We start from the raw sequence: 14,811 nt of genomic DNA on the forward strand, positions 1-14,811 counted from the left end.
GCCCTCGCCTGGCGCTGACGAACGGTGTCCACCCACCGACATTCGGACACACCCACAGCGTTCGACACCAGCATCATACTTTTCTAATGTAATATTTCGTTCACTTCAAAATTAATCAAGTTGGATTCACGTCCCCGACAAATGTCACATCAAGTAGTGACCTAAAAAAAAAAAAAGAGGTCAGGAGAGGCGACACGAGCCTGCTGACAGGTCAGGTCAAACTGGGAGCTTCCGACATGGTCACGCCTTATATGGAGATCTTGACCCGCGGTTAACAAGGGGTCATTAGAGGTCTATTGAGGATACGTGTGATTGGTCAAGGATAATGGCCAAGCGGATAAGAAATTTGTGGAAGTTTGGATTTATTACGATGACTACAACAAGGAATATGGGGCATGGGGTGGCTACACAGGGAGACAAGGGGATGTAAATACAGAGGGAGACGAAGAGTGACTACAAAAGAAGACAAGGGAGGAGGTGACCACAGAGGGAGACAAGGGGAAGTGACTATGAAAGGAGACAATGTGGAGGTGACTACGGAAAGAGACAAGAGGAAGGTGACCACGGAAGAAGACAATGGGAAGGAGACAAGGGAGAGGTGACTACGGAAGGAGACACTGGGGAGGTGACTAAGGAAGGTGACACTGGGGAGGTGACTATGGAAGGCGACATTGGGGAGGTGACTATGGAAGGCGACATTGGGGAGGTGACTACGGAAGGAGACACTGGGGAGGTGACTACGGAAGGAGACACTGGGGAGGTGACTAAGGAAGGCGACACTGGGGAGGTGACTATGAAAGGAGACACTGGGGAGGTGACTACGGAAGGAGACACTGGGGAGGTGACTAAGGAAGGCGACACTGGGGAGGTGACTATGAAAGGAGACACTGGGGAGGTGACTACGGAAGGAGACACTGGGGAGGTGACTAAGGAAGGCGACACTGGGGAGGTGACTATGAAAGGAGACACTGGGGAGGTGACTAAGGAAGGCGACACTGGGGAGGTGACTATGGAAGGCGACATTGGGGAGGTGACTACGGAAGGAGACACTGGGGAGTTGACTATGAAAGGAGACACTGGGGAGGTGACTACGAAAGGAGACACTGGGGAGGTGACTACGGAAGGAGACACTGGGGAGGTGACTACGGAAGGCAACACTGGGGAGGTGACTACGGAAGGAGACACTGGGGAGGTGACTACGGAAGGCAACACTGGGGAGGTGACTACGAAAGGAGACACTGGGGAGGTGACTACGAAAGGAGACACTGGGGAGGTGACTACGGAAGGCAACACTGGGGAGGTGACTACGAAAGGAGACACTGGGGAGGTGACTACGGAAGGAGACACTGGGGAGGTGACTACGGAAGGAGACACTGGGGAGGTGACTACGGAAGGAGACACTGGGGAGGTGACTACGGAAGGAGACACTGGGGAGGTGACTACGGAAGGCAACACTGGGGAGGTGACTACGGAAGGAGACACTGGGGAGGTGACTACGGAAGGGGACACTGGGGAGGTGACTACGGAAGGAGACACTGGGGAGGTGATTACAGGAAACAAGCGTGAGAGGACTACAGAGGGTGACAAATGAGGGAAGGTGACTAGAATAAGCAGAGAGGAAGAAAAGACTAGAGAGTGGGGAGGGAAGGAAGAGAGACTATATAGGGTGGGGAGGGAGGTCGAGAGACTACAGAAAGTTGTGAGGAGAGAAATATTACAAAGATGGAGAGGGAGGAGAGCCTACAGAGAATGAGGAAAAAGAGGAGACTATACAAACTAATTGTCCACTATGTGTACACTCGTCTCAAGGGGTAAAAGCGCGCTCCATTTGTGTTCAAGATAATAAACTTACACCGTGGCTGAGCCTCACCACATAAAGTTATTATCTGCTCCCTTAACCCTTTGTTGAAGAGCTTGTGCGGGTGCGCACAGCGTGGGGCCTCCCGAGGCCTGCCCGCCTCCTGTGTCAACACCCTCGCCAGGGAAGCACCATCAGGTCACCGCCGCTCGTGTACTTACCTCTCTGTGACTACGGGGGATTGATTGATTGATGAAGATTAAGCCACCCAAAAGATGGCACGGGCATGAATAGCCCGTAAGTGGTGGCCCTTTTGAGCTATTACCAGTATTAATAGATGGTACTGGAGATGTGTGGAGGTGCGACTGCACCCTTCGTGACGGGAGATGTCTCCCGTGACTACGGGGAAGTGAGTTATGGCTCTTTATGCCTTCTAACTCTTTATACCTGATTCGTTAATTACCTCTTTCGGTACTAATATTCTCATAATATTTTTCTTAGTTGTGGATGGAATTGGCTTCAACAACCTCTTCGGTGCATTTCACTTGCCGACCACCCATACAGGGAACGAGAACTAATTTACGACTCTTCAATTTAAATGACTTTCACTTGTCTACTTTGTCTATTCCCCTCAGGATTTTGTATGTGGTGATCATATTCCAGTGCCCATCAGATAATAGGCACTGCATGGGGCCTTTACCCAGATAATGGGCACTGGGGGCCCCCTACTCAGAAAGAAAGGGTAGTCACTTTCATTAGACAACCGGTGGATAGAAAAGCAGGGTCCAAGAGCTAATGCTCTATTCTGCAGGCACAAATATGTGATTACAAATAGGTGAGTACACGAAAAAAATAGTAGTAGTAGTCAGAAACAGTTGATTCACAGTTGAGAGGCGGACCGAAAGAGCAGAGCTCAACCCCCGCAAGCACAACTAGGTGAGTACACGCGCACCCCGGCTGGCAATGTGCCTTAAGCTCCCGCCACCCAAGATGTAAACAGAAATAAAGGCGCCTCGACTGTAGTAAGAGGATTAGAGGGCATTAAGCTTTCGACGGCTGACGTCCGCCTCACAGCCCTAGCCCGCAATCAAGATTGATCGACATTTTACCCTTCACTGAAAAAACAAACAAAAAATGAAGGCCCGTTGTGCTATCTGCTAGGCTCGTTGATCTGTTTTCTTGGCGAGTACACCTGTTAGTTCTTGCTACATCAAGTTGTATTACTATAAGGAAACAATAGAGGTGACTTTCTAGATTACCAGCGAGGAGACTATCAAGGAAAAGGAGAGGGAGCTGATAGGTGACCATGGCATGGAAGCATCATGGGAAAATTTAAAAAATGTCATTACTGAACTCTTTCAAAGATGTGCCAAAAAGGATTTTCTGCAGCTTGTATGAAAGCTTGTATGGATGGGGAAAGTTTTTAATGAGAAATAATTAAATCCAATAATTAATAAATGTGAATATATCTAATTGATGAGAATATCGGTAGGAGCTAGGCTAGCTGGAATCAAACTACCTCAAGACACTGGAAGACAGAAGAGTTAGGAGACACATGATTACCACCTATAAAATTCTCAGACGAATAGACATGGTAGATGGACAGACACATACTGTATGAACACATATAGTATACAGAAATATGCAGTATACAGACACACTTACCATACATGGTATACTATATTGATGACCAATCCACACACTAGAAAATGAAGAGACGACGACGTTTCGGTCCGTCCTGGACCATTCTCAAGTCGATTGTGTATATTGTGTATGATTGTGTATAGTATACTATACGCTGACGACGTAGATAAACTTTTAAACAAATTTTTAGGCCCCATTAAGATTGTGCAGTTCAATTTTGGTCGCCGTACTATATAATGGAGACAAAGTTACTATATAATGGATATAAAGTTACTATATAATGGATATAAAGTTACTATAGAATGGATATAAATTTACTAGAACGCGTCCAGCGTAGGATGAGCTAGTTAGTTAGTTCAGTTCATTTATTATGCACCCCATACCCATCTTGTGGACAGTAGTGAAAAGGGTTACATAAGAATATAAGATCATAACAACAAAGGTAACTGCAGAAGGCCTATTAGCCCATATAAAGCAGCTCCTATTTATAACCACTCATATACATATCCAACTCACGTTTGAAACAATCTAGGGACCCCACCTCCACCACGTTACGCGGTAATTGGTTCCACAATTACCGCGGGGGTGGACAATTACCTTTCATATGAAGAAAGATTGACAAAGCTTAATTTGCATTCTCTAGAAAGGCGAAGAATTAGGGGTGACACGATAGAGGTGCACAAGTGGATGAATGGGCATAACAAAGGGGATATTAATAGGGTATTAAAAGTATTAACTCAAAATAGAACACAAAACAATGGGTATAATTTGGATAAGTTTAGATTTAGGAAAGACCTGGGTAAATACTGGTTCAGTAACAGGGTTGTTGATTTGTGGAACCAATTACCGCGTAACATAATAGAAGTAGGATCCCTTGATTGTTTCAAGCTTAGGTTAGACATATATATGAATGCTCTAAACAAGTATTCTCGTTAGTAGCACATCCCGATCTTCCAACACATCAAAAGCAATTTGGTACGAAAGCTGACTATAATAATCCGCGCTGAGGTGTGATCCCTAATGACGCGGAGGCAGGACCAAGCTGGCCAGATACACATCAGCTTATATTGGCCGTGTGGCCCCCAGCTGACCCCTGTTTCCACCTAGCCCCACATTGGCTTCCCAGCTGATCCACCCACACCTGCTGCCACCACCTACGTCAGCAGGTGGTGGCATACAGCTGCGGCCAGTTGACTCACCTGCCAGCGTCTCCACCTAGCTACGCAATGGCTCCAGCTGACCACCTCACCCACGCCTCCAATCACGCATTGAATGGCCACAACTGCTGGCTAATTTACGGGCTCACCATTGCCCGTGTACGTCTGATAACATACTACTTGTGAGGGAGGAAATGTATATTTTTACCTCTCAGAATGTTTGGTAATGTGTTTATTTGTGATGTGGGTCTATGTATATATTAACACGTTGTACTGAATGGGGTGAGAATAGCTTGAGCTACCTCATCCCTTTGTGTGTATTTTACCTCAATAAACTTATTTCAATTTCAATTTCCATTGCCCGTGCTACATGGACACTTCGTCCTGAGTAGTTAAATCTTTAACAACAACAACATGTTGGTTAATGCTCGCCGACGAGCGGACGTCTGGATATCTCCTGTTTTTTGTCCCTGTTGAGCTTGGAACCGTTGCTCCTTGTTTGTGTTACGTCTGATATTTTGAATAAGTAATCTAGAACAATATCCTCTAAATTATTTAGCATTTTAGAAGTTTGAATGAGGTCAGCCCGGTAGTTAGTTAGTTTAGTTCATTTATTATGCACCCCATACCCATCTTGTGGGCGGTAGTGGAAAGGGTTACAGAGGCACATAATGGGCTCAGGGACTGAACCCCACAATTCATTTAGCTAAGCAAGTTACAATCTTCATGAGCTAGTTACAAAATTCAGTATAAGTCGTCACATCAACAATGGGTTCGAGATCGACCACAAGTACAGTTTCTAAATTAAGCAACTGACATATGTGGAGAGCTAGTGTCAAAATTGATATGTTTGTCCTGCACACCGCCCCCCATCCAGTGGGCAGCGGTGGATAGGTTACAATCACTCAGTTACTACCTACAGTTAGCAAACTTGGGATATTTGGCTAAAATTTCTGGTAGCAGATCATTTTGAATGAAATATTTACACGGCCAGATTGGGCTACAAATAGCGAATTGGGCTACTTTTGAGAACTTCGCGCTCCCAAATTTTTAATTTCGCTACTTGCTACTTTTTGGTCTAATTTAAAAGCAAGATGTGCTAATTTGGGCTATTAATGTTAAGAAACTCAATTATGATTATTTAGGATCAGATGCAACACAAACAAGCACCCCGCGATAGCAGCCACAGACAGACGATTTAAATGCGAGCACAGCACGCAGAGTATATCCTTTCACGACCACAAAGATCACATTCACTCCAAAAAAAATTTCCACTTACGGGCTGTTCATGCCCGTGCCACCTCTTGGGTAGCTTAATCTTCATCAATCAATTAGAAATAAGCAGTTACAGCTCCGCTCCTGTGCCAAGAACTGTTGAGGGCCACATGCAGGGACCAGACATATGACAGTCTGCTAGCTCTCAGCAAAACTTTTAAATTACTGAACAATTTGGAAGATATTAATCGAGAACACTTCTTCAAAAGGCTAGATGTAAGACGAACAAGGAGCAACGGTTTCGAGCTCAACAAGTCACACTGAAGGATGGAAAATATTTGTTTCACCCATAGAATTATAACGTTGTGGAAACGCATACCCGCCGAAGTCGTAAATGCCAGAACATTGCTCGATAAAATCCCCAAAACAAATGGGAGGGGCCTTCGACAAGCCAGACAACCTTCTTGTCCTCGTCGAGACCACTAGAGAGAGATATCTGAATTTGCCCGAGGGCCACCCTCGAGTAAATTCATGGAAACCATGGAACCACCTTCCGGACGAAGCCGTAAATGATAATTCGTTCCCTATCACCTAATGTATCTGTTTCCCTAGCAGTACATAGGCACCCGGGAGTTATAGTCAACTGTTGCAGGGTTGCATCCAGGGGAGGGTCACCAGTCCGACGTTATAGACCCTGATATGTCTAACGTACGTGACCATTAACTTCCTAAGTGTAGTGACAGGATGAGAGCGTGTGTGTGCTCACTTACAAAACGTGAGCAGCTGCTTGCTTGTCGAGAACAGGGGCCCCCTCAACCTACGGGCAGAGCTTATATAACCTTGGCTCGTTGCGCGCACAGCCTGCTGGGCGGTTAGACTCCGCTCTCAGACACACGTTTTCTTCCCTCAGAAAACCCACCGCTTTTTATTTGGGGGAAAAAGCAGTGTTCTTCTCACTCATGGATTTACTTGACTCGTGGTTCCTCTCCTACAACCCCTATTATTTTATATATATATTTTTTGTTTTCACTTCCGAACAATGTAGGTAAACTTGTAAGATTTAGTTTTACTTAACATTATCTTAATTATTAGGTTTTGTTTCAAATTACATTATTTTGTGGAGCAAAAGTAAACAAAAACAAAAATTGAAAACAATAATCCACGCAAATAATCATAAGTTTCGTGATTTAATAATATTAAATCATTCGTAAAATGTAAACTAATTAATTTACTATAATTATTATAATATGTATTAACTTTACCATAGTTACAGGGGATACTAGCCAAGACATATTTTTATTATTTCGGACATAAAACTAGTACGTTTCGTATACATATATATCATTGTTCAATTCTAAAACCACAATATAATGTTATAAACAAATTAAAATCTTCTACTTAACAGGCATATAGTTATCAAATGAAGTTGTGATTTAGTCAATCACAATGATAATAATGTTTATTTATTTAGGGGGAATAAATTTCTGGCCACACTGATTAATAATGGGCATCATTAATAATCATAACATTATATTAATTCATTTTTTGTTGTATTAAAAATATAAAATACGAATCAACAACGTTTCACTAGTGTACCTGAGTTTACCTGAGAGCCACTAACACTAGCGAAATCGACGAGGACAAGAAGCCGACGGCTTGTCGAAGGTCCCCCTATCTGCCTTGGTGATCTTTACCAGCTGTACTTTAAAAGTTAACAGAGTTTTGGCATTTACGGCTTCGGCGGGTAGGCAGTTCCATGAGTTAATAACCCTATGGGTGAAAAAGCATCTCCTGTTGTCAGTCCTACATTTGTGGCTTGTTGAGCTTGAAACCGTTGCTCCTTGTTTGTGTTACATCTGACCTGAAGAAATTGTTCGGACCAACCCATCACTCTTATTGGCCTTGCCTACTTCACTATTAGACTTGTTATACGATGAGTTTATTGGATACGACTCCTCCCTCTGGCATTCACTTAGCAACCATTCCACTTCTGATAGTAGCCTTAGTATACATAGCTTAGTTAACTTCTGTGACTCATTTAACCCATAATTAACTAAGACTATGATTATTGTTTACTTAAGGATTAAATTCACACTTCACAAATGTGTGCAGTGTGATTGACAAATGTGTCAATCAATCATCGGGAAGAATGTACGATTGCGAGTTACATGAAAGTAACTAAGCTATAAATAATTGTAATTAATAATAATTGTAAATATTAATTAATACTAAATAGTATTATTTAATAAATTAGTCCCAATTCAATGCAGAGTTTTCTTCCAAGCACAAAAACTTATAAATATAAATACAAGATAATAGATAGATCGACAAATAAATAGACAACTTTCAAATATTGCACCAAGTAATGGCGAGAGGAAAAAAACTAGACAGTATACATTACATTTGAAATTAATAATGGATGAATGGTAATAAATTGGTGTATGTTTGTATGTATACCAGACGAAGTCCATTTAATGGCAGAATTTAACCATTTTGTGTAAAAGCTTTTATATCTCCTACTATTAATTATAACAGTAATCGAAAAAAAGTCCTAGTTTGTATATACAAGAGATGAAACAGAGAGCCATGAGCTAGAGCGATGTGCTGAGTCCATAAGGAGGCCGAGCTTCCAGAAATACCTTCCTGTGATTGGCTGTTGCGGGGAAATGGTCACTGCTTGATCGCAAGCGGGGATTTTTCTGGCGGGGGAGAAAGAAACAATTGCGCAGCGCGTCCCGCGGCGTTGCGCGGGCAGTTTGGGGCCGTATAAATACGGGCGCACAATGGGGCTCTGCCTCACTCCGCCTGCCCTCGCCGCTACCCTCGCAAAACCCCACCCCCCCCCCCTTTGCAAGCGGCTGCTTTTGTACCCCCGTCATGCTTTGCACAGTTGTCCCGATTGTCTCCCCACTGCATGTGGGAAGGGGGGTGCAGCGCCGGTCCCCAAGTGTCCCGCTGTCCGCAGCTAATACTTTGCCCAGTCTAGGTGCTAGTAAGCCCTACTTGTAGTCACCCCCCCTTCTCCTTATCCATTAGGTCTTTTACGGCCTCTTGGCCGGGTACATTACGTGTTATGTGGTCTCTCACTTATTAGTTATTCTTTGTGTCCTGCCTGTTATATCCTAGTGTTATATAATTACTACACATTTGCACTCGGCCTTAATTCTAGTACCAGTTAACCTTTAGGTTTCTGCAGAATTAGTTTCCATGTCACTATAGGCTAAGGTCTCATACTTACTACGGGTGTACCTTTTAAGTTAAATCTAGTCCTCGGACTTGGAATTGTTACTGTTAATTCTTACTTTATATATTTACTTTATATATTTTAATATAAACGTTATATATTTACTTAATTTATATTTGGAAACTTTATATATTTACATGTTCAATATTAAGTTTAATATAATATCAACTTTGTTATAAGTCTATAATATAAACCGTGTTTAATATAAACTTTATATAATTACTTACTTATATATTTGAACTTTATATATTTACATGTTCTGCAGAATTTAATCTTCAATAAACTTTAACGCCCCATACTGCCAGTATCTTTCTCCCCCTGGTCAGAAATATCAACACTCTTTTATGAATAAAATTTAAACTAAGAAATAGGTCCTTGTGTACAACAAGATTGTTGTGAAAAATAACAACAATTTCTGTTTTGCACCTGACAGAAATCTCCATCTAACTGAATAATTTACTCGAATAAGAGGGCAGAACAGTGTATCATTATTTGTGTGAAGCAACCCCCCACTGATGACGTCAAAAGTTAGGTAGCCAGCCCATGTTTTTGTAACACCCGTTACATCCTGCAGTATTTAATTATCACTATATTAATATTTTTAAATACTTAACATTTCACTTTTTAGGTAGATTAAAGTTGAAGCAGAATGTCATAAGCAAGGATGGTGTGCTGAATAAAGATGATTTATTAAGTGGATGGAGCCTTTAGCTGATCCCTTCCTGTGATTGGCTGTTGTGTGAATGTCAACAAAGAGTTTCTACCAATGATATGCCATTGATTATGCACCCCATACCATCTTGTGGGCGGAGCTTGGAACCTCTTACCCCGAGCACAACAACCCGCCTTATGGGTTGCTGTTTGGCTATTTATAGTGCGTTGGAAAAAAAACAGATGGCGTTAGTTGTATTTTGTAGGATGATTTGTTATAAGTGTAATTTGATTTCAACAGATGGCGTAAGCTGTATCTTATGGCCACTGTTGACCTGCCAGTTGATAGTGTTCTCTTCTGCCGACAGATGGCATCAGCTGTTATTATTACTTCCGAATTCCCTTTAAACACTGATCTACAAATCCCTTGGCTTATGATAAGGTTTTATACCATTTATGATAAGTATTAGATAACTGGAGTTCCGCAATTACTTTTATTTATCAACTGTTCAGGATATCATCATATAACGTCTGGTTAGGACGTACTGCTCTCGATTGATGAAGATTAAGCCACCCAAGAGGTGGCACGGGCATGAATAGCCCGTAAATACTGCTCTCGTAATATTATTCAGGGGGGGGGAACTATCAAGTGAAAGCGCCAAGCCATTACGACTATATAGCACTCGGAAGGGATCAGGATACGGATTTAGGATGGAACGGGGGAAAGGAATGGTGCCCAACCTCTTGGGTGGTCGGGGATTGAACGTGGACCTGTAGGAAACGAGACCGTCGTTCTACCGTCCAGCCCAAGTGGTTAAGCGTAATATTATTAAAACAACAATTTATGCATATAATAACAGTATTTCACACTAAAAATACTTGGATATATTGAAATTTGGTAGTGAATTCTTAGGAATCTCCTAAATCATCTTAGGAATCTCCTAAACTGTACTTTTTAATAATTTTTATGTACTAACTACTTATTATTAAATTATTAAGTACTTACTATAATAATTAAATGAATTATTTTATTTAATATTTAAATTAAATGATAAAATAATAGGTAATAATAAATCATTGTGTAGGGGACAGGCAGCCAGTGTATATATACATGTTAGGCTTATACCAAGGTCCCACAAAGGTGCCACAAAGGTGCCAAATTAAAGGCTGGGTGCTGCCCGGGCGGGCCCAAGGGCTGCTGGCGGCCCTGGCCAGGCTGAACTTCCGCGCCCTTATAATCACCATTGTTTAATAATCTTCACAGGGAGAAACAACTGTAAATATAGGAATAGTTTATTACAACATACACGGTAAAGAAAACAGCTCGGAAACTAAGGAAATAAAGCTGCCGAAAAAACATTAAAGTCCACTTCAAGTTAAGTATGTTTATTGAGACAATAAAAAAATACATCTCAAAGAGATAGAGTAGCTTAGGCTATTTCTATCCCTCAGTCCTCTACTTCAAGTCCCTCAAGGGGCGCACAAATTCAGTGAGTACAAATACACAAATCACAATACAAGAATCCCATTTAACATAGCAGGTTAAAATAGGAAGCACAGCATATAATTGTTACAAGTGAGTTACAAGTTACAAGGGAACAAGTGAGAAGGCGGTGGAGGCCAAAACCGGAGTTGCACACTGATTTTAATGCAGATATGTCGTGATTATTATCAAATTTTTCAAAATTTTCAAGTTCAAATTTATAAAAAAAATTGGGCTACTCTTATTGCAAATTCGCTACTTTTAGACCGTCACCTCGCTACTTTCAGCAATTTAGATCTGGCAACCCTACCCCGCTGGACGGGGAACACAAGGCATATAAACTACTTTAGACCAGTATGGAAATCTTACTAACTTTACTTAGCTCAACCTTACCCTACCCAGCCAAATACAGTCTAACTTCAGTGCGGTCTGCTGAATGATGAGAGGAGGACGGGTTGCTCCGCATCTTCGTGTTTGCACGTGGCTGCTGCAGCTAGATGTTGTGAATTTGTTCTCGACTGTTGCAGTGATACAGTGCCTTTGTGTATCGAGGAAATGGCTGAGGCGGTCTGCCTAGGTGATGGAAGATCCTGCACTGGGCCTGGAGAGTGTGACAGTGGGGGATGGCAGACAGGATGATACTAGGCCGTATCAAGCAGTAGTGAACAGATATAAACGTCGAAATATTCAAAGACAGCGAGACGCAGACAGTAAGGAGGAAATAACAAAGAGACCAAAAAATGAAGACATGCTCAGGAGGACGTGGGAGATGCAGACTAATGGAAGGAAGAGGCTGTTGTTCCCTACAGCGTGTCAACTAAATTTTCATCAAAAGCTGGAGTGGACGGTTCGTTTGGCTAAGGAGTTTTTTTAATATGAACCACTATTCAAGGAGGGTTTTCACCGGCCCTACATAACAGTTGGGACAGAAAAGGCTGTGGAACACCTAACGAAGGATGGGTTTGAGAATATTGTAATGGTTACTCCGGAAGAAGGTATGATACACACCAAGGTCATAGTGTTTAAGTATCCAACTTATTTGGATCCTGATTATTTATTGCTCAACAATGATAGTGTTGTTTGGGCAAAGAGGAACAGTGTTCGTGATGAAAAACAAAGCCAGGTTGTTGCCTTGGTAAAGGGTGAGGCTCCAGAAAGAATTTTTGTGCAAGGACTAGGCTACAGGAAAGTTGTAAAATACATTGAGGAGCCGATATTATGCATGAAGTGTTCTCGTTGGGGACATATGGCTTGGAAATGCCAGTTTGACTCCAGGTGTCGGTACTGTGGTAAGAAACACGACTCTCGAGAGTGTAGAGTCAAGATTAAAAACGGTGAAAAAATCGTCCCATCTTGTTGCAATTGTCGAGGCAGCCACAATGCTGGTTCCTAACTGTCGCATGAAGCCTCTTCTGAGAGACTCTAGGACGGGTGCTACAAGCAGGATAGATGTATCCTCGAAGGAAGGAAAGATTGTGCAGCAGGAACATGGAGGAAACAGCTGGAAGCCAATGACAGCGGCTATGAACAATGTGTGGGAGAAAGGAACGGAGACAATTAAGGCGAGCCTAGGAAAAGTAGGAAATGCAGCTGAAAAAATTAAACCTTGTGGAAACAAGGTTCAGGACAATATAGTGAACTCTGAGGTTGGTACTCAAATATTGGAATATCTAAAAAAAAACTAGACAAGAGGATTGAGGCATTAGAAAAATTAGCTATGGAGGGTAGACGGGGTGAAGATGGTGGTGAAACAGGACGTGAAATGGAAAGTCAAACAGGACGTGAAATAGGACGTGAAGTGGTTTAAGTGAAACAGGACGTGAAACAAGACGTGAAATGGAAAGTCAAACAGGACGTGAAATAGGACGTGAAGTGGAAAGTGAAACAGGACGTGAAATGGAAAGTGAAACGTGCGTTGAAGAAAGTAAGGAAGAACATGACGTATTGATGATAGAGGATAGTCAGGAAAATTAACTTTCTAGTAGTGTTAGCGTTCAACCTTCTGTAGTGACAAATGTTGAAACAAAGGTTAAAGTAAAACAGTATAGAGAAATAAAAAAGAAATTAGATATGAATAAAATCACCTTTGATGTTAGTAGCTGTTGTGCAAGTGAGGAGAAAGCAAAAATGTTACAGTGTTGGGAGAGTCTGTCTGAGAAAATCTCGTATCTCATGGAATGTGACAGACAGGGCAAAGGTAGTTATCTTGAGGTTATCTTGAGATGATTTCGGGGCTTTTAGTGTCCCCGCGGCCCGGTCCTCGACCAGGCCTCCACCCCCAGGAAGCAGCCCGTGACAGCTGACTAACACCTCGGTACCTATTTAACTGCTAGGTAACAGGGGCATAGGGTGAAAGAAACTCTGCTCATTGTTTCTCGCCGGCGCCTGGGATCGAACCCAGGACCACAGGATCACAAGTCCCGCGTGCTGTCCGCTCGGCAGACCGGCTCCCCGGTCTGGGGAGCCGGGGGAGTCTAAATAAAAATAGTTTTATTAAATCATGGATGAAAGTAGAGTGAGAATATTATCTTGGAGCGTTAATGGGTTAAAATCTAGTGCGGTGGATATACTATTATACTTTTAGATAGTACTATATTAACCTGATATGTTAAATAACCTGATATGTCTCATCTTTTTTAACCTGATATGTCTCATCTTTTTTTTTTTCATTCCATGTAATCTGTTATCATTTTTTTGTCTATAAATTTTGCAAGTATTTACCTCCTTAAAATTTTCTTAGATTAAGGACCTGCCCGAAACGCTGCGCGTGCTAGTGGCTTTACAAGACTGTAATTACCATAATTGTATCCTCACATTCCTTATTTACATTCTTGTATATGCATAAATAAATAAATAAATAAAATGGGATTCTTGTATTTGTACTCACTGAATTTGTGCGCCCCTTGAGGGACTTGAAGTATGGGGAGGGGTAGAAATAGCCTAAGCTACTCTTTGAGTTTTTTTTTTTTAACTTGTCTCAATAAACCTACTTGAACTTGGAAGAACATTGTGTATTAAAGTGTCAACTTATGGATAACCATAGAAATAAGGAAATAAGTAGTGTACCACTTCAAATTGTTTGGATGTGTGATAATGATATGATAGACAGAATACTTAGGAACTACAAGAATTTTGCCCCAATGATTGTAACACTTACTATATTAATCTGCATTGTTAAATGTTGTATTGTGATTTGTGTATCTGTACTCATTGAATTTGTGCGCCCCTTGAGGGACTTGAAGTAGAGTGGGGTAGAAATAGCCTAAGCTACTCTATCCCTTTGAGATGTATTTTTTCTTGTCTCAATAAACATACTTGAACTTGAACTTGAACTTGTCTATCCTAAGCTAATACATCCAGGCATAACAATATACAAAAAGGTTTTAACCAAGAAAACCCAGCGTATAGTCTTATTTAACCTATTCGTATTCCAAGGAACATAGAATTAAGGATGGAACATAGAATTAAGGATTTGCTCTAAACGCTACGGGTACTAGTGGCTGTACAAGATTGTAAGAACTCTTGTATATATATAAATAAATAAAAAAAAATAATAATAAATAATAAGAGAAAACGAGCTTGGTGGAATGGTCTGGTATGGTAAGCGACCACAACACTC

At 41.7% G+C, this 14,811-nt stretch overlaps 1 protein-coding gene across 1 annotated transcript; it reads left to right on the forward strand.

The window, feature by feature from the left end:
* The first annotated feature begins 658 nt into the window (after positions 1 to 658).
* Positions 659 to 1,591, forward strand: LOC123753870 (collagen alpha-1(IX) chain-like). Its single transcript, XM_045735820.1, has one exon. It carries the CDS (start codon positions 659 to 661, stop codon positions 1,589 to 1,591), a length of 933 nt encoding a protein of 310 aa, XP_045591776.1.
* Positions 1,592 to 14,811: the final 13,220 nt, after the last annotated feature.

The sequence above is a fragment of the Procambarus clarkii genome, chromosome 6, assembly GCF_040958095.1.
Source record: "Procambarus clarkii isolate CNS0578487 chromosome 6, FALCON_Pclarkii_2.0, whole genome shotgun sequence".
Classification (NCBI taxonomy): domain Eukaryota; kingdom Metazoa; phylum Arthropoda; class Malacostraca; order Decapoda; family Cambaridae; genus Procambarus; species Procambarus clarkii.